The sequence below is a fragment of the Microcebus murinus genome, chromosome 5 (genome assembly GCF_040939455.1).
Source record: "Microcebus murinus isolate Inina chromosome 5, M.murinus_Inina_mat1.0, whole genome shotgun sequence".
Taxonomy (NCBI): domain Eukaryota; kingdom Metazoa; phylum Chordata; class Mammalia; order Primates; family Cheirogaleidae; genus Microcebus; species Microcebus murinus.
In genome coordinates, this window is record NC_134108.1 from 86407421 (window position 1) to 86428647 (window position 21227).

Here is a 21227-nt window from a genome sequence, read left to right on the forward strand (position 1 = left end):
TTAAATGGCATTCATTTAATTGCAAGTGACAAAATCCTAAATCACATTGCCTTAAAAAAATTTAAAAGAGCCTGGAATATAGTGGCTCATATAATTGCAGAGTAATGGCTGGATCAGGTACTGAAATTATATCATCAATAATCTATCACTCCTTGTCACTTATACTTGCATTGCTACATATTAGTTATTCTACATATTAGTCATTGCTACATACTAGCTATTAGTTTATTCTCAGCCAGGTTCTACCCTCTGGATAGGCAGATGCCACCAGTAACTACTAGATTAGAAACCCCAGCAGAAACACAGCACACTCTTAGAAACTCTAACAGCGGTTGGCCAGTCGACTTAGTGTGTGCCTGTCAATCCATCCTGCACTAATCATCATGATTGGCACCAAGAGTGGCGCCTGTCCCTCCTAGACAACATGGACTGACCAAGAATGGTGGAGGGGTGAGTCTGGCAAAAAAAAAAAAGGCTACTGCTACTTTAAAAGGGGGGAAGTGGATGCAGGGAAGGCAGAAATAACAAAATCCGAGTTACTTCTCCCTCCCGAAACTGCTTCCCTTGCAGGTAAGAGGAGTATTTTTCTTGAGCTCTGCTTTCACGGGGCTCTCACAGCCTGGGGCCACCAAACCATATTTTAAGCTGGAGAGTTGTATAGTCATTACAGCTCCCCACTGTGCCTTATTTTCAGAATTACCACAAATGCAGCTCTTGAAGGACTTTGTCCTCAGTGTAGGGAGCTTATCACCAGCTTAAAATTCTGCTCTGAGCTTTGAGCCTGAGATGTTTTTTCTAATAGACATTTGATGCACTTTATTGAGGCAGCAGCACACATATTTAATGAAGCCCTGAAGAGGCACCCAGTGTGAAATAAAAGATAAGATAAATCAAAAATAAAAATAGATGGCTTAAAATAGAATTCATGGCTCCAGACAATCTATAAAGCTGTTAATCTGCTTTCAACGTAAAGTATACAGCTAAAAATACTCAAAAGTTGGAACAGAGAAAGGGGGGAGAAAAAACTCCATTTATTAGATGAGATGCAATTATAATTTTATTTATATGTATGTGCGTGTGTGCATGTGTGTATATAAAATATCAATTGTTTACTGACGGGTTTTTTCATTGCTTTTCCTTTCTTAGTGACAGTGAAAACTGGTTCTGTGAGTGTCCGAGGCTATACTCAGGCAAGCTGTGCCAGTTTGCAAGTTGTAAAAACAACCCATGTGGAAACGGTGCCACCTGCGTTCCAAAATCCGGAACAGATATTGTCTGTCTCTGCCCATATGGGAGGTCCGGACCCCTCTGCACTGATGGTAAGAGCATTTGGTTATTAAACATGGAGCATAGGAGAAAGAGATAAAGAGGATAGAAGTCACTCAAAGGAATCAAGGATAGCACCCGACTGATCAAAAACGTCAAATCTTCTCCTTGGTTCTTTTTAAGTCAGTTGAGACAAAGCCCATGAATGAGTGATCACTGAGCAGGTATTTCTCATGCCCATCAAGTAATTGCAAAAGAGATAATGAGTTTTCCCTGAGGTTAGACTACAGAAAATCTCTCCATTATAAAATCTCAAAGTCAATCTAATAATAAGAGATTAACAAGGAAAATTAAGAGCAGTATATAAAATCAAATTATTTTATGTCATTTTGGCAAACTAAGAGTATAATATAACAAATCTATGTATCAAGGCCCAGTTGTTTTACATTTAAAGATAACAAAATCCTTAACATACTTATTATATATCAAGAAACTGAGTCACAAATAACAGACATGTGCCTCTCTTTAGGAAAATTCAGTATGTGGAAAATCTAAATTATAAAAAGCTACAAGAAATCATAATATAAGATTACCTTTAAAACCAAATTGGCTGAGAATTTAACATTAGCTTTGATATGCAGAAATAAATGTCTGCAAATATTTTCAGAAAAAATAAAAAGTTATTGGTATTAATATTAAATCAATACAGAACTGTTTGTTTTATCTTTATTTTCACCATAAAAATAAAAAAGCAAGCCGGGCGCGGTGGCTCACGCCTGTAATCCTAGCACTCTGGGAGGCTGAGGCGGGCGAATTGCTCGAGGTCAGGAGTTTGAAACCAGCCTGAGCAAGAGCGAGACCCCGTCTCTACTATAAATAGAAAGAAATTAATTGGCCAACTAATATATATAGAAAATTAGCTGGGCATGGTGGCGCATGCCTGTAGTCCCAGCTACTCAGGAGGCTGAGGCAGCAGGATTGCTTGAGCCCAGGAGTTTGAGGTTGCTGTGAGCTAGGCTGACGCCATGGCACTCACTCTAGCCTGGGCAACAAGCGAGACTCTGTCTCAAAAATAAATAAATAAATATATAAATAAATAAATAAAAAAGCAAAATTTACCCTTTGGCACTAGTGGTATTGGTACCAAATTTTAGAATAAGGTTACCAAAGTGAACACAGAGCCATGCACTAAAAATGAAGCAAACAAATCCAGCCTGTGATGACTCATTAAAAAGCTGGGCATCACGTCCTGATGTGAACAGCTATGAAAACTGAAACTAGAGTAAACAAAGAATCTATAACTAAAAGGCATTGAAATTTTTTATACATATGTCTTTTTTTTTTTTTTTTTTTTTTTTTGAGACAGAGTCTCGCTTTGTTGTCCAGGCTAGAGTGAGTGCCGTGGCGTCAGCCTAGCTCACAGCAACCTCAAACTCCTGGGCTTGAGCGATCCTTCTGCCTCAGCCTCCCGAGTAGCTGGGACTACAGGCATGCGCCACCATGCCCGGCTAATTTTTTATATACATATCAGTTGGCCAATTAATTTCTTTCTATTTATAGTAGAGACGGGGTCTCACTCTTGCTCAGGCTGGTTTTGAACTCCTGACCTTGAGCAATCCGCCCGCCTCGGCCTCCCAGAGAGCTAGGATTACAGGCGTGAGCCACCGCGCCCGGCCTACATATGTCTTTTAAGGGAATTGAGACAATGCATTTGTGTAGAACTGGGGAGGGGAAGAATTAAGACAGAAAGAGTTAAAACATGCTAAGGATTTTTATTCTGTGTGTGGTAGGATTATATTAGAAGAAATTAGCCAAGTCATTTTTATAAAAAAAAAATATATACTGGATGGAATTGAAGTCTTATCCTTTCTTATAAAAACCTCAGGCTTCTCAGACATAATCACTTTATTTAGATAAAAGCCATTGAAAAAAATGCAATTGGTTGCAATAAATTGATTACTAAGGGATGTCATCAATTTTATTTACTACTTGAAAATAAGACTGACCATCTGAAATAAGAAATGAAGATTTACAAGAATGTTTTTATGTAGTCACAAAATAATGAGGTTTACTCCCATCTCTTGGTTTCATTAGGGTTCCAAAGACACAAAGATTTATGGATTATTGAGACAGGAAAAATTAAACAAAGTTTATTAGGCCATTTTCCTCAGTATAAGTGAGAAAAAAATCCTGCATACACTGTCCAGAGAAATTTCTCAAAATAATTAGCCTTTCATTCATATATTAACACAAAGTTGCCAGATCCAGCTAAAAGTATTAGAAATGTAAAGTTTGTCAAGAAAGATAAGACTTCTGCCCTCATAGAGCTTACCTTCTAATTAAGAAGATGAAAATAAAGTAAAAATGGCTCAGAACACAGTATAAAATTTCTGAGGAGAATTATGAAAGAAATTAATGGAGTGACAGACGGTAAGTAGGATGGAGGGCATTAAATGAAAACAATGCTCACAGGAGGAGATATTTGTGCTGAGGTAAAGAATAAGGAGCATGCCATATGAAAGCAGGAAAAAGAACTATCCAAGCAGAAGTTTTAGAAAATGGAAGGCCCTGAGGAAAGACAGAATCCAGGCTTTTCAAATAATGAAAGGTGCTGCTGTGGCCAATGCATAAGTACCTTGGTCCACTTCAGTTGCTATAATGGAATTCCACAGACTGGGTAAGTTATAAGCAACAGAAATGTATTTCTAACAGTTCTGGAGCCAGAAAAGTCTAAGATCAAGTTGTCAGCAAATTAGGTTCTGGTGAGCGCCTGTTTCCTGGTTCATAGACAGTAGTTTCACTGTGTTCTCCCATGGTGGAAACTAGATCCCTAGAGTTTCTTTTATAAGGCCACTAATATCACTCATGAATTCTCTGCTGCATGATCTAATCATCTCCCCAATGCTCCACTTCCAAATACCATCCCATTGAGGATTGATGGGCACATAAACATTAGATCTATGGCAATAGTGAGCAAGATAGAAAATCATATCAAATGTTAGCAGGACCTACATCATATAGGGCCTTGGGAACATGGGAAGGTTTTAGACTTTAATCTCTAGATGCCTTAGGAAGCCATGGAAAGGTTTTAAACAGGCGAGGGGGGGGTATATGTATTTATCTAAACTATTCTGCCTGCAGTAATGAGAATAGATTTTAGAAAGCTATCGTAGTAGTCCTGACAAAAGGTAAGTATGCCTAGGATGAGGGTAAATGGCAGTAGAAAGGGAAATAAGTGGAGAAACTGAAAGCTATTCTGCAAATATAATTGACAGAACTTTCTGGAAAGAGCATGAAAAGGGTAGAACCAAGAACAACATTTAAATTTCTTTATTTGTTTGAACTATAGGGCAGATGGCAGTGCCATGAGGAAAAATAGGGGCATAACAGCTTATTTTATAGGAGATTATTGGGAGGTAAACATGAGTTTTATTTTGTACAGATGAAGAAAAAGATGCCTGCTAGACATCCAAATGGAGATATGTAGACAATTGGATATATGATGCTAGTGCTCAGAGAAGAAATCAAGACTGGAGATATAATTTGGGAAGTTATCAAAATAGAGGTAGTGGTTAAAACCAAAGAACTTTATATTGCCTGAGGGGAAAACGTAGATGAAGAGAAGTGCAGATAAAGAAGAGAAAGTGTAGACAAATAAAAGAAGATAAAGAAAAGTAGATAAATCCTAGAAAAACCCTCCAGGTTTCCAATATTTAGAAATTTGGTAGAGGAGAGAAAGCCATGTTAAATGCCAATACCATCCCCTGACAAACACCCCCATCATCTCTCAGCCCGTATATATTGCTCCTTTCATGATCCGACATTATCTTAGCCTGGGTTCTCCACAAAAGCAGAATCTGGATGAAAATTGCATTTAGGTAGTTTATTTTGGAAATGATTCCAGGAAACAGAAGTGAAGACCAAGCAAGAATAAAATACGTGGGGAAGGAGAGAAAGTCAGTACAAAGGCAGATAAGGAGTTGAACATCACTGTGGGCAACTGTGCTTGATTTTACCAGGATTTTATGAGGAGCTGTGTAATAGGAGTCTCAGTTTTGTCTACCCAAGGGTCAAAGAAACAAGCATATAACTATCGATTCATGGTTTTTTGATTGAGAGTTTCCCCAGAGGACATTAGTTTTCCCACATTTCTAGATTGCCATACTATACTGGTGAGAGTACAGGTTCTAGCAGACGTCTTAGGTGACAGTGTCAGAGAAGCTGGGGGTCACAGAAAGAGAGCTGAACATATTAATATGTTTATATGTTCCCATAACAATCACAAAATGCCCACTCAAGTGTCAGCTGCCTCTGGGAGCTACTTTTACATTGAGCAGGCACCAGTGCTTTCTTGATCCAGCAACTAGTATGAAGTGGTGCCCCCCCACCCCAGTCATCTATTGGACCATTCACTGTTACAATTATGAACTCTAGGAGATTTTCCAGAACATGCTAAATATATATTTATTTAATAGAGAAAAGCATAGAGCAAACCAGTAAGCCTAATTGTTGCCCAATTACAACTACATGTTAGAACAGACCCAGAATAATACCTGAAACTTTGCCTTATTTGGGTCAATACCAGAGATTAAAAATATCACCTTGTTTTTGATTTTTTTTTTCATCAGCAGTGTGTCTACTACATAGCACTTTTCTTTCCAATTATATTTATATCTATTACCATCCTAATGTATTCTTTGGGGGATAATAGAAAATATGATCATGACATTTCCTATGTTGTCACTATTTCCACTGGGAAACACATTTGGAGGTAATCATGGCAAGAACGACTGGAGCTGAGACAAACACTGCAAATGGGAAATTTGCAGCTGCCTTCCTTTGTAAAGAGCTTCACTTTCCACATTTGTGCTCCTCATTCACTCTTCCTGTTGCCTGTCCTTATACAAGAATGATCTCTTATTGTTTTCTCAACCACACCATTCTAAAGACAAAGGGGGAGTGCTTTGCCTTTTCTCTTGTTCTCTAGTAAATATTTCTATATTTACCTTATATAAAATATTTATAAATATATTCTTAATTATTCTATAAATATTTCTTTTTTTCCATTTATTTCATGATAATATGGAGGTACAAATATTATTAGGATTACAAATATTGCCCCTGCCGCCCCTTCTATAAATATTTCTTAATTCACTTATCTTAATCCTCCCAGCTTAGGTCTCTCAATGGAACACAGCCCTTGAGGAAAACAGTATAACTCACTGATTGAGAGCACAGGCTCTGGTGTCAATCTGCCGGGGTTAAATCCCCCATTCTACTATTGACTATCCAGTCACCTTGGACAAGTCGCTGGGTCTTTCTGTACTTCAACTTCAGTGAATCTAATAATAGAACCCACCTAACAGATTTCATGAGCATTAAATGTGGTGATGCATGTAAAGCGTATAATACATACTGGGTATACAGAAAAGGCTTTTATTTTTTAAGGATGGTTAAAGTAGGATTCTTACTCTCATGGGAAACTCCTACCTTTTCTCATAGTGGGAATGAAGGCTAGGTCTCCAGCCCATCTTTAAAAATACCCTCCAGGCTGTCAGTGGAAATCAACATTAATTTTCTTTTAAAAATTTTCCTAAGATGGTGACACTCTGCAGTGATTAAAGACAAGCCAGGGTATTACAAAATCAGGGAGGAAAGCAGCACTCCAGGGACACGGATAATCACCAGGCTATTTAAGGACATGATACCTCTATAAAGCAGCTTAATGTCAGGCTGGCATTTTGTAATGGCATATTTCAAGTACATGTAATTTTCTGTCATGTTAAGCTCATAACTCTTTTGATAGCATCCACTCTGATATGACCCAGCTTTCTCTCTCTAACTCAACAGCTGTTTGATTATCCTGCTGTACAACACAGTTCAGTATTCCTCGTTTCCCACCGTGTTTAAACGTGTATTTTCCAGTTCCTGGTTACAAAGAAATGTTAAAAGATTAAGCCCAATCCCAAAGGTGAGCAAGGAGACAGGGGCAACTGTGCACACAAGAAAGTGCACACAAAAGTGCTTCTTCTTACTCTGGGTTGAAGACAGCCTTAGAGTGGTCTACATTTTTTCTTCCTTAAGAAATAAGGGAAATTTTCTTTCCTTTTGCAAAGTGGGAAGGTGAGAACCTCCTGCTTTTCCCTTGTTTCCCCTTATTTCAACACCTGTAAAGAAAAAAGATTAACACATATAAAACCACAACACTTTAAATAAATATTTATTTCATTGTAAATTGAAATGTTCTTGAAAAATGGCCTTAACAAACTCCTGCCACCCAACCCACTAACTGTATTAAATTAACACCTTTCTTCTATCTACGCAAGTAGCAATCCCAGGAGAACAAATGCATGGCTATCATTCCTTTAATTATCACTAGTAATTTGTGTTTATATACAAATGAGTCTTAAGAAATATTCAAGTATCTGGGGAATCTTTTTTTATCTATATAAATGTATGCGATTCAAATGTAATTTTGTTACATGCAGAGATTACATACTGGTCAAGTCAGAGATTTAGGGCGTCCATCACCCAAATAATATACATTGTACCCATTAAGTAATTTCTCCTTATCCACTCCCCTCCCACCCTCTCACACTTCCAAGTCTCCATTGTCAATCATTCCACTCTCTACATCCATGTGTATGCAGTTTTTAGTATCCACTTATGAGTGAGAACATGTGATATTTGACTTTCTGTGTCTGGCTTGTTTCACTTAAAATAGTAACCTCCAGTCCCATCCATGTTGCTGCAAAAGACATGATTTCATTTTTTTTATAGCTGAATAGTATTCTATGTGTATGTATACCATATTTTCTTTATCTCATCATCGCTGATGGGCACTTAGGTGGATTCTATATCTTTGCTATTGTGAGGAGTGCTATGGTAAACATACTAGCCCAAGTATTTTTTTTTGAGATGTTGATTTCTTTTCTTTTGGGTAGATACCCAGGAGTGGGATTGCTGGATCATATGGTAGTTCTATGTTTAGTTCTTTAGAAATCTCCATACTAGTTTTCCATAGAGGTTGTACTAATTTACATTCAAACAAAAAAATGAATCAGAGTTCCTTTTTCTCAGCACCTCATCAACATCTGGTGTTTTGTATCTTTTTAGTAATAGCCATTCTGACTGGTGTAAGATGATAACTCATTGTGGTTTTGATCTGCATTTCTCTGAAGGCTACTGATGTTAAGCATGTTTTCATATGCTTATTGGCCATTTGTATGTCTTCTTATGAAAAATGTCTATTCACGTCCTTTGCATACAGTTTAATGGGATTGTTTTTATTCTTTTTAATGTTCAGTTGTTTAGTTCCTTATGTATTCTGTATATTAGTCCCCTGTTGAATGAATAGTTGCAAATATTTTCTTCCATTCTGCAGGTGTCTTTTCACTCTCTTGATTTTTTCTCTTGCTGTGTGGAAGCTTTTTGGTTTAATTGAGTCTCATTTGTCTATTTTTGGTTTTGTTGTCTGTGCACTTGAGGTCTTAGTCATGAATTCTTTATGTAAACCAGAAGAGTTCTTCCTGGGTTTTCTTCCAGTATTTTAATACTTTTGGTTCTTATGTTTAAGTCTTTAATTTTTCTTGAGTTGATTTTTGCATATGGTAAGAAGCAGGAGTTCAGTTTCATTCTTCTGCATAAGGCCATTCAATTTTCCCAGCACCATTTATTGAATAGACTATCCTTTCCCCATTGTATATACCGGTCAGCTTTGTCAAAGATCAGTTGGCTATAAATATGTGGCTTTATTTCTGAGTTCTCTATTCTGTTCCATTGATCTAGGTGTCTATTTTTATACCAATTCCATACTGTTTTGGTTACTATAGCCTTGTAATATAATTTAAAGTCAGGTCATGTGGTGCTCCAGCTTTGTTCTTTTTGTTTAGGATTGTTTTAGCTATTCAGGCTCTTTTTGGTTCCATATGAATTTTTGAATTTTTTTTATAACTCTGTGAAAAATTAGATTGGTATTTTGATAGGAAGTGTACTGCATCTGTAGATGGCTTTGGGCAGTATGGTCATTTTAATGATATTAATTCTTCTGATCCATGAGCATGGGATGTTTTCCCATTCGTTAATGTCATCTACAATTTCATTCATCAGGGTTTTGTAGTTTTCCTTGTAGAGAGCTTTCATCTCCTTGGTTAAATATACTCCTAGGTATTTTATTCTTTTCTGTAGCTCTTGTAAATGAGATGCCTCCTTGATTTCATTCTCATCAACATCATTATTGGTGTATAGAAATGCTAATGATTTTTATATGTTAATTTTGTATCCTGAAACTTTACCACATTCATTTATCAAATATAAGAGCTTTTTGCTGGAGTCTTTAGGGTGTTCTAGACATAAAATCATGTTATTAGCAAACAGATAATTTCACTTCCTCTTTTTTAATTTGGATGCCCTTTTTTCCTCTTGTCTGATTCCTCTGACTAGAACTTCCAGTATTATGTTAAATAGAAGTGGTGAAAGTGGGCATCCTTGTCCTAATCCAGTTCCTAGAAGAAAAGCTTTCCATTGTTCCCTATTCAGTATGATGTTGGCTGTAGGTTTGTCATATACAGACTTTATGTTCCTTCCTTTCATAGTTTGTTGAGAGTTTTTATTATAAATTTTATCAAATGTTTTTTCTGTATTTATTGAGATGATTATATGATTGTTTTCTTTAATTTCATGTATGTGATGTATTACACTTATTAATTTGCATATATTGAACCATCCTTGCATGTCTGATATAAAACCCACTTGATCATGGTATATTATCTTTTTAATGTGCTACTGGATTCAATTTGCTTATATTTTCTTTAGGATTTTTGTATCTATGTTCATCAGGGATATTGTTTTGTGGTTTTCTTTTTTGCTGCATTCTTGTCTGGTTTGGGTATCAAGGTGGTACTAGCCTTGTAGAATGAGTTAGGGAGAATTCTCTCCTCTTATATGTTTTGGTACAGTTTCAGAAGACTGTATTAGTTCTTCTTCAAATGTTTGGTAGAATTTGGATGAGAATTCTTCTGGTCCTGGGCTTTTCTTTGTTGGGAGATTTTTTATTACCGATTCAATCTCACTACTCATTATTGATCTATTCATGTTTTCTGTTTCTTCCTGGTTCAATCTTGGGAGGTTTTATGTTTCCAGGAATTTATCCATTTTCTCTAGGTTTCTAGTTTGTGAGTATATAGTTGTTCAGAATAGTCTATGATGATCTTTTGTATTTCTGTGGTGTAAGTTGTAATGTCTCTGGCCTGGCACAGTGGCTCACGCCTGTAATCCTAACACTCCGGAAGGCTGAGGTGGGTGGATTGCTCGAGGTCAGGAGTTGGAAACCACCCTGAGCAAGAGCGAGACCCCATCTCTACTAAAAATAGAAAGAAATTAATTGGCCAACTAATATATATAGAAAAAATTAGCTGGGCATGGTGGCACATGCCTGTAGTCCCAGCTACTCAGGAGGCTGAGGCAGCAGGATTGCTTGAGCCCAGGAGTTTGAGGTTGCTGTGAGCTAGGCTGATGCCATGGCACTCACTCTAGCCTGGGCAACAAAGCAAGACTCTGTCTCAAAAAAAAAAAAAGTTGTAATGTCTCCTTTTTCATTTTTGATATGTTTATTCGAGTTTCCTCTCTTCTTTTCTTGGTTAATCTAGTTAGCAATTTATCAATTTTGTTTATTATTTTGAAGAACTAACTTTTTGTTTCATTGATTCTTTTTGGTGTGGTTTCTATTTCCTTTAGTTCTGCTCCAATCTTTGCTATTTCTTTTCTTCTACTAACTTGGGTTTTGGTTTGTTCTTGTTTTTCTAGTTCTTTCAGGTATAATGTTAGGTTGTTAATTTGTGATCTTTCTACTTTTTTAATGTAGGCATTAATGCTATAAAGTGCCCTTTTAGCACTGATTTTGTTGTATGCCACAGGTTTTGGTATGTTGTATTTTTCACTTCTATTTCTTTAAACAAAAATTTTAAAGTCTATCTTAATTTCCTTGTTGACCCAGTGATAATTCAGGGGCATGCTGTTTAATTTCCATGTATTTGTATGGTTTCCAAAATTGCTCTTGGTATTAATTTCTAATTTTATTCCACTGTGGTCTGAGAACCTACTCAATATGATTTTAATTTTATAAAATTTGTTAAGACTTGTTTTGTAGCCTAACCTATGGTCTGTTTTGTAGAATGAAATGTTCTATAAATGTTTGCTAGGTTTATATTGTTTTCATTCCAATGCTTCTCTGTTGGTTTTCTATCATGATGATCTATCTAATGCTGTGAGTGGGGTGTTGAAGTCCCTCACTATCACTGTATTACTGTCTTTCTTTCTTTAGGTCTAGCAGTGTTTGTTTTATGAATCTGGGTGCCTCAGTTTTGGGTGCATATCTATTTACAATAGTTATATCCTTGTGCTAAATTGATCCCTTTATAATTATTAATATATACTGAACTTCTTTGTCTTTTTTACTGGTTTTGTCTTAAAGTCAGTTTTATCTGGCATAGTATAGCTACTCTTTCTTGCTTTTCACTTTCATTTGTGTGAAATATCTTTTTCTATCCCTTTACTTTCAGTCTATATGTATCTTTACAAATGAAGTGCATTTCTTGTAAGCTGCATATAGTTGAATCTTTTGAAAATACATTCAGTCAATCTATATCTTTTAAGTGGAACATTTAATCCATTTATATTCAAAGTTTATATTGATATATGAGGTTCATTCATATTGATCATTGTTCTCTAGTTGTTTTATAAATTCTTTGTTTCTTTTTCTCTGTCTTTGTCCTTTGGTGGAATTATGTAGTGGTGCCATTTGATTCCTTTCCTTTCCTCCTTTGTGTGATTGTTTTACCACTAAGTTTATATTTTGTGTGATTTCATGTTAGTGAATGCCATCTTTTCACTTCTAAGTTTAAAATTCCTTTGAGCATCTCTTATAGGGCCAGTCTAAGTGATGAATTCCCTCAGTATTTGCTTGTCTGGGAAAGAATTTATTTCTCCATTTATGAAGGTTAATATTTCTATATATAGATTCTTGCCTGGCAGGTTTTTTCTCTTCCAGTGCTTTGAATATACTATCCCATCCTCTTCTGGCCTGAAAGGTTTCTCCTGAAAAGTCTGCTGTTAATCTGATGGTATTTCCTTTATAGGTGACTAGAAGCTTTTCTCTTGCTGATTTTAGAACTTGTTCCTTCACTTTCACTTTAGATGATCTGGTTATAATATGCCATGGTAATGTGCTTTTTGCATTGCCTGAGGATCACTGAGCCTCCTGTATCTGGATATCTAAATCTCTTGCTCGACTTGAGACATTTCCATCTATTATTTTGTTAAATAGGTTTTCTAAGCCTTTTGATCTCTCTTCACCCTCAGAAATACCAATAATTCATAAGTCATTTTATGTATTCCCAAGCACATCAAAGTCTTTGCTCATTATTTTTTATTCATTTTTTTTTCTTTATTTTTGTCTGACTGGATCATTTCAAAAGGCCTGTCTTCATGTTCTGAAGTACTTTCTTCTGCTTGATCTTGGTCTAGTCTAGTGCTGAAGATTTGAATGTATTTTGTATTTCCTTTAATGCATTTTTCAGTTGCAGAATTTCTGCTTTGTTATTATTATTATTAAGATATCTATCTCCTTGGTAAATTTCTCATTTATATCCTTAATTTCTTTTCTGAGTTCTTTGCATTGGTTTTCAGATTTCTCTTGCATCTCATTGAACTGCCCTTCTTGGCTTTGTGGATGATTCTCAGGACCCTGGAAAAATTCTTAGGTGAGGGATGACTGCCACTGCACTGAGATCATACCACAGTAAGGATGGAGCCAATCCCAGTGACCACAGCCTCGGCCAGCAAGTGAGGAACTTGCATCCCTCTCATGCCACAGTCCCAGCAAGACTACCTCCCTTGTCCTTACAGGGGAGGTAGTTACAGCCGACTAGGTTGTAACTGTTAGGTTCAGTCAGACCTAACAGTTCAGAGCTAGCCTGGAACTCAGCCCCAGGCCATGGGAGCCCCCATCCAACTTAAGACCAAGCCTCTGTCACAACTCTTGTCTTGCTCAGGTCCCAGGGGAGGTGCCCACTCCCAATGCCAGCAGCTGCAGCCTACACCACATTTATTTCTCAGTCCTGATTGCAGGAGCCCACCCCCTCCTCATACCCCAGCTCTGCAAGCAGCAACTCGAGTTTTCCTACTGCCTCAGACTGGTACTGCTGGTTACCAGGACTGTGGGAGTTTGTTAAGAGCTATAATTAAAAATATTATCTTACTGTAGCCTCTTCAATCTCAGGAAGGGCATGGGACCTGGGTTATGTTTCCTCCCTGGAGCAGTTCCTTCTCATAGTCTCCCAGCCCCACTGTAAGTTAGATTCAGGGCTTGGGAAGGTCAAGCTCTTCTCAGTGGGAAGGTAGACCACAAAAAATCTCTCACTCACCCTCTCTCATACTGAGGAGCCACTTCCTTGAAACACTTCTGGTCAGCTATCCCAGCCCTGGTTTTTCCAAACAGCATTGTCTTGAAGTCTAGGATATTGTCATTCTTATCAGGTCAAGGTACATATGATGCTCCTTAATGAAGTTACTTGAGTGTGGTTCTTCCCAATCTGAAGACCTGTGAACCTCAATTTCCATACACACCTGCTCAGAAACCAGAAACATTTGACCCACAGCTGGGAAATTTTTTCTGATCAAAAGCTTTCATGAGATTTACAAATTGTTCAAATATCTATAAGTAATGCTATAGTTTTCTCTAAAGGCATTGTGTTAGTGCACCAGGATGCATTAAAAAAAGAAAAAAAGAAATAAAGGCATTGTGCTTCCTACCAATGATCATTGTTCAATTTAGTTAGATATAGTAATATATATATATATATATATGATATATATACACAGACACATACATATACACACATACCTACAGATACACAAACATACACAAAAAATTTTAAAATAAGGTATTTTGACTCAGTGAATTATATCAGTTCTAGCAGAGTCTTCTAGTTGTTTGGCCAATATATTCTATCTCTCTTTTTCATTAATACACCCCTGATTTTATTTGGGGTAGTAATGTACCCAGCCAAAATTTTCAGCCTTGCTTAAAGCACAGAGTAGCCATGGGGCTAAATTCAGGACAATCAAAAGTAAGCAAAAGAGTTAGAGTACTATCATGACCTCTAGAAAACCTCCTTAAGAGGAGCATGAGCCCCCAACCTTCCTTCTTTCTGAAGCCTAGAATATGGATGAAATGACTTGAATTCCAGAAGTCACCTTGGATCATGAGGTGACCTTGAGAATAGAAGCCACATGCTAGGATGGTAAAGCAAAAAGACAAAAGAAGCTTACACCCCTGATAACTATGAAATGACCACACCAGCCTGGCATGCTAACTATCAGACTTTTTGCTAATGATAGAGAAATAATTTATTTTTCTTAACCTCTAGTTCTTTTTATAAATTCTCTGTTATATGCAGCTAAGTCTAATCCTAATTGATAAAACCAGTGTCAAGATTTCCCTAAACTATATATCTTGATATGTAGTCCTGAACTCTTGGGCTCAAGTGATCCTCCTGCCTCATAGTAGCATACCATTGCACCCAGAAATTTTTTTTTTGGTAGAGATTGAGTCTTGGTTTTTCACCCAGGATGGTCTTGAACTCCTGGTTACAAGCAATTCTCCTGCCTCAGCCTCCCAAAATGCTAGAATTACAAGTGTGAGCCACCATGCCCTGCCTTTTCTTAAATAGTTTTGATTTTGTTCATAAAGCCTTAGATTTTTTTCTCAAAGAGAAAGAGAAGATAGGATTTCTTGTGTTATTTATCTTATTTCAGGCTAATAGATTTAATAAATTATAAGTTTATAAAATACATTTTTCAACCCAATGAAAGCATGATAAAAGTATTATCTCAATATAAAGAAATATCATGGGAAGTAGCAATATGAAAAACTATATTTTTCTAAATTAGCAATATAATAAAAAAGCTTAGACTTTTCCTATGAAATGTTACCCCTTATCTTAAAACTAACCCCAAAAGGCAATTTCTAATCATATTGAATAAAAAGTAAAATTAGTTTGTGGATTTTTACATCTCAATTCCTAGGGAGCTATACATCTGTTATTGTCTGCCTTTAAACAGAGAACAAAGACCATTCACTGTCAAACTCTTATTGTTTGTCAGTAGAACACTAAACTCTCAAGGCTGGACTGTTCTGCTTTTTTGTTTATTTATTCCAGTACTTTGTCATTATTTAGCAACTTCACACAATTCTCCTTTCCAATAAAAGCATTTCCTGCTTATTAAAAATGTCTTTAAAATGGATAGACTATGTACAAAAGCAAAATGGTCTCTCCTGTATATGCTTACAGTGAACTGATTTTGTAAACCATGTATGGAAGTGTAAACCTCTGTAGCTTATTCTGAAGCTCATGAGAGAATTTAACCTTGCAGGTCTGTCAGTCCAGGCTCTTTCACAAAGTCATTTTTCTTTGTATCAAATGAATACTGTCAAAGCTCACTACACCTATCAGGTTATGCTTGGTTGGTTTAAATGTTAATGTGATGCACCTGCCAGTTACCAAGCAATGGACAGCACAAACACATTTGTTGTACATTAAAAATATTCTTCACAGAAACAAAAATTGATTAGGGTCTGAGTAAATTTATGCCACATGAAAAACTGTGAAGTCAACATCTTATGAAGAGACAATGGAATTTATTGATTCTTAGGAATGAAAACAACAGTGGCTGGAGATAACTGTGTGATATAAATTGTCTACCATTCTATACAATGGTAGCAGCTATTCTATTCGAGTTTTTCTTTGTTTATATTCACTGACATGCTCATATTGTGCCTTTTCTAATATTTTGTCCCTTCATCCCTCTGAGCTTGAAAATAGTCTCCTGTTTTCCTTAGGATAAGAATTATTTAAAATGATGTATAAGCCTGGCAGACCTCAGCTCACCCAGTTGCCCCCATATTATCCACCCTAGAACAGAATTCTGTTCATTCACATTATTTTGTATTTACCTATTAAATGTTGGACATACATTGCACCAGGCTGTCAATTCCACAAAGGTAGACACCACATCTGCCTTGGTAATCACTGTATCTGTAGAGCAGCCCATGGTGCCTGACACACAGTAGGCTCTCAAAATTTGACTGAGTTAAAAATAATTTGAAAGTTCTTCAGAATATTCATCTACACTGTCACTTCTATGACTATTACTTAGGAGATAGTTAATAAGTATGTATCAAATTTTAAAAAGCAACCTAATAAAATATCAATTAACAAATAGTCTAATCTAGAACAATTCCAAAAATTCCACAGCACACTAATGCAACAAGGTGATGCATGAAAAAAGAAAAAAAAAGTCTGCAATAAAATAAACTCACATCTATTGTGTGCTCACTATATGCCAGGGCTTTGGCAAAGTGCTTTACTTTCATCTTCTTATGTAATTTGTGTAATAACCCAGTGAGGAATATCATTACTTCCATTGTACAGATGGAGAAAGTGGGGTCCAGAGAGTTTAAATAACCAGTCAAAAGCAATATAGTTCATGAGTTGTGCGTAGATCTGCAATCTCTGATTTCAGTTTATCTTTAGAACACTATGCAGTACTTTATTGCCCTTTCAGAAATTCATAGTGTGCAGTAACAAAGTGAAGTCTCTAAGAAGTCCTACAATAACAACATAGCATTAAATCGAGGAGCTCTTCTTTCTAACATAACAAGCCTTCAAAGAATACATCAGTCTAGTAGTTCCCAAAATGTGCTGTATTACACTTCATTGATATACTTAAAGAAAATATTACTTCTCTTTTTTCCCCTCAATCTTTAATTTCTATGTTTTGTGTTTCATGATGTCCATATTATACAAGTACATGTATACAATGTATATAATTTTAAAAAATAATATATAGGAGGCATGATCAAACAAGTTTAGAAACCACAAATCTAGACAATTCCTTTCCAAATATGACCTGAGATTCTTATTAGTACCATTGATTTTGTAAGACTAATTTAGAGAAAGTGATTTCAAATTATGCTTACAATGCTTGGGCTATACAGTATATATATAATTTATTATATAATTCCAGCTGACTGCTATTGTTAGAGGAAACAATGGAGTGACATATTCAAAACTGGCTTATTCTTGGTTTTAAAATACTTTAAAACCAATAATCCATCACAACCAAGTAGGCTTCATCCCAGAGATACAGGGATGATTCAACATATGCAAAGCTGTAAATGTAATTCACCACATAAATAGAACTAAAAACAAGAACCACATGATCCTCTCAATAGGTGTAGAAAAAGCATTTGACAAAATTCAGTACCCTTTTATGATAAGAACACTTAACAAAATAGGTATAGATGGGTCTTACTTCAAAATGATAAAAGCCATATACAATAAACTGACAGCCAACATCATACTAAATGGGGAAAAGTTGAAAGCATTTCCCCTAAAAACTGAAACAAGACAAGTGTGCCCTCTACCACCACTACTATTCAACATAGTGCTAGAAGTCCTACACAGAGCAATCAGACAAGAGAAGGAAATCAAGGGCATCCAAATGGGGAAAAAGGAGGTCAAACTATTGCTCTTTGCTGACAATGTGATGTTATATCTAGACAACCCTAAAGATTCTGCCAAGAGATAACTGGAACTGATAAATAAATTCAGGAAAGTCTCAGGTTACAAAATCAATGTACACAAATCAGTAGCATTCCTATATACCAATAACAGTCAAACTGAGAACCAAATCAAAGACTCAATAACTATCACAAAAGCAACAAAGAAAATAAAACATCTGGGAATATATTTAACTAAGGAGATGAAAGACCTCTACAGGGAGGACTATGAAACACTGAGGAAGGAAATAGCAGAGAATGTAAACAGATGGAAAACCATATCATGCTCATGGATCAGCAGAATCAACATTGTTAAAATGTCTATACTACCCAAAGTGATCTATACATTCAATGCAATCCCTATTAAAATACCAACATCATTTTTCACAAATCTAGAAAAAATAATTCTACACTTTCTATGAAACCAGAGAAGACCACATATAGCCAAAGCAACCTGAAGCAAAAAGAACACATTGGAAGGCATCACTTTACCAGACTTAAAGCTATACTACAAGGCTATAGTAGCAAAAAACAGCATAGTAAGCCTGGTAAAAAACAGCATGGTCCTGACACAAGAACAGAGACATGGACCAATGGAACAGAACAGAGAATCCAGATGTAAAACAATCTTCATATTGCCATCTAGACAAAGCAGACAAAAACATACACTGGGGAAAAGAATCCTTATTCAATAAATGGCGCTGGGAAAACTGGATTGCCAAATATAAAAGACTGAAACAGGATGCACACCTCTCACCTCTCACAAAATTCAACTCACGGTGGATAACAGACTGAAACCTAAGGCATTAAACCATAAGAATTCCAGAAGAAAATGTTGGAAAAAAATCTTATAGACATTGGCCTACCCAAAGAATTTATGAAGAAGACCCCAAAAAGTAATCACAGCAGCAACAAAAATAAATAAATGAGACCTGATCAAATCAAAAAGCTTCTGCACAGCAAAAGAAACTATCACTAGAGCAAATCAACAACCTATAAAATGAGAGAAAATATTTGCATACTATAAATACGAAAAAAGGGCTGATAACTAGAATCTGTAAAGAACTCAAACAAATCAGCAAGAAAAAATCAAACAATGCCACTAAAAAACGGGCAAAGGACATGAAAAGAAGATAGATTAATGGCCAACAAAAATAAAAAGTGAAGTATCACAAGAATGGAAAAACAAAGACCACATGTACTCACCATTAAATTGGTACCAATCGATCAACACTTATGTGCACATATGGAATTAACATTCATTGGGTATTGGGCAGGTGGGAGAGGGGAGGAGGGAATGGGTAAAGTCACACCTAATGGGTGTTACACACACTGTCTGGAGGATGGGCACACTTGTAGCTTTGACTTGGGTGGTGCAAAAGCAATTTATGTGACCAAAGCATTTGTACCCCCATAATATTCTGAAATAAAAAATAAAAATATAAAGTACTTTAAAACCATTCACATGCTCTAATACAATTAAATTTACTTAAGTTCTCTAAGTTCATGCTAACTGAGCTGTGGGAAAGATTTCAGGAAGTCCATTGATGCAGGAGCGTGACTACAACCTCAGCTAATACTAACAGCAATCTCACCATAAAATGTCAAGGATTAAATATGCATATATCTTATGGCTATTTTATAGAAATGTATCCATTTATTGTAGGCATACCCAAACATGAAGAACCAAATAAGGTCACTTAGGCCTAAACTAAGCAGAATAAGTATAAGTGGAAACTACCTTTACTCCCTTCTCTGTGTTTCAATTTAATAAATAAAATCAAAAACGCTTAAAATTATATTATGCATTTATCACTTTTATTTTGTTTTGTTTTTATTTTTCTCAAATGACTTGATAGTTGCTCTATTTTTCCTTTTGCCAAATAATGACCATTACATATTTTAAATATCCTGAAAAATACTCAATATTTGATAAAGAACCACATAATCATTTAATATGAATTTTCACTCAGAAAATTGGGTAGATGCAAATATAGACACAAAATTATATCTTATATATTTTGATAAGATAAACTAAACTTAAAAAGATTGACACTTTTAGAGATAATCATTTAACAGGAAAATTTCAAAATAGCACCATTGATTTTGTCAACTCACACAAATAAGCAACTTATTAGAGAAAAACATTAGTCCAGCAACAGAGTATTTTTAGAAAGTGTACCAATTATTTTAGAATTGTCTAGTCAAAATAATTTAACTGGTAACTTCAATAAACTCATATCTTCTGCCTATTATAATGACTTGACCACCAGGTTCGAGGATTCCTATTTTTATGCATTTGTAAACAAAGATTAAATTGTGCAATAATGAGAGAAAAAGAGAGAGAGAGAGAGAAAGGAAGGGGGAAGAGGAGAAAAAGAAGGAAAAAGTAGAGAGGAAGAAGGAGGAGAGGAAGAGAAAAAAATGAATTTCTGAAAATTAATTGTAGTTTGTAACTAAATCTTGACTTCATGTGTACCTACATTGCATTAAGATTATTCAATCTATCCAAAATCTACATGTTCACCACAATGTTGAGTGTTCCACACACCTTCCCTGCCTTGCTGAAAAATAAAAGATAAATCCAAAGGCAAGGTTAAGAAGTCTTATATGATCAAGTCATGACCCCAATTTCATTGCAATGATGTTATTATAAATTCTCAATCTGAACATGAACTTCAAAAGAGAGTTATAAACATACAGAATCAAAAATATAGCTCATGTTTCAAAACATATGAAATATTTAATGTTATCAATGATTCCTGAAAGACTATTTAAGTCTTTATTTTCCTAATGAGAGAGTGAGTATTATGAGCATTACTAAGAACCAGGCTTCCTATTCATTTCTGAAATTAAAAAAAAAAAAATGAATTTTAAAATTCAACAATACAGAAGCTCACCTATTAATATATTATAAATTTTGTTTTTTCTATTGATCAAAAGACAGACAGATATAGGTATGTTTTTAAGTTCTTTGTTTTAATAAGAAAACATACAGGTCATGAGTAAAGGATATGCTGGCAGTTCATTCTTTCCTGCCTCTGCCATAGACAAGTCACGTTAAAGCATAACTGATGCATTAGTGGCTTGTAAAGTTAATACAGCCCTTTGAAAACCAGCATTTTCCTGTCCATTTTTATTTGTATCCATGACTAAACACCTGGCAGAGAACGTCCAATCTTTTCTAGAGGGCAAATCTAAATATTGTACCTAATTATTCAGTCTCAAAAATGACAATTTGTAAGTCTCTTTGCCATGGGTATTTTTGAATCTCATCTTTTTTGTTCTTGTGTATTAAATCAGCTTGAACCTGTTAAAGTGAGACTCTTTCTGCCCCAAG

The 21227-nt window shown here is 35.7% G+C and overlaps 1 protein-coding gene across 1 annotated transcript in view; it reads left to right on the plus strand.

Annotated features, from left to right (window-relative positions):
- EYS (EGF-like photoreceptor maintenance factor) overlaps window positions 1-21227 on the plus strand; it is a 1642296-nt gene that overhangs the window by 1524894 nt on the left and 96175 nt on the right. The window contains 1 exon segment of the mRNA XM_020287130.2: window positions 1147-1319. Within this exon segment, the coding sequence (XP_020142719.2) occupies window positions 1147-1319 (173 nt within the window).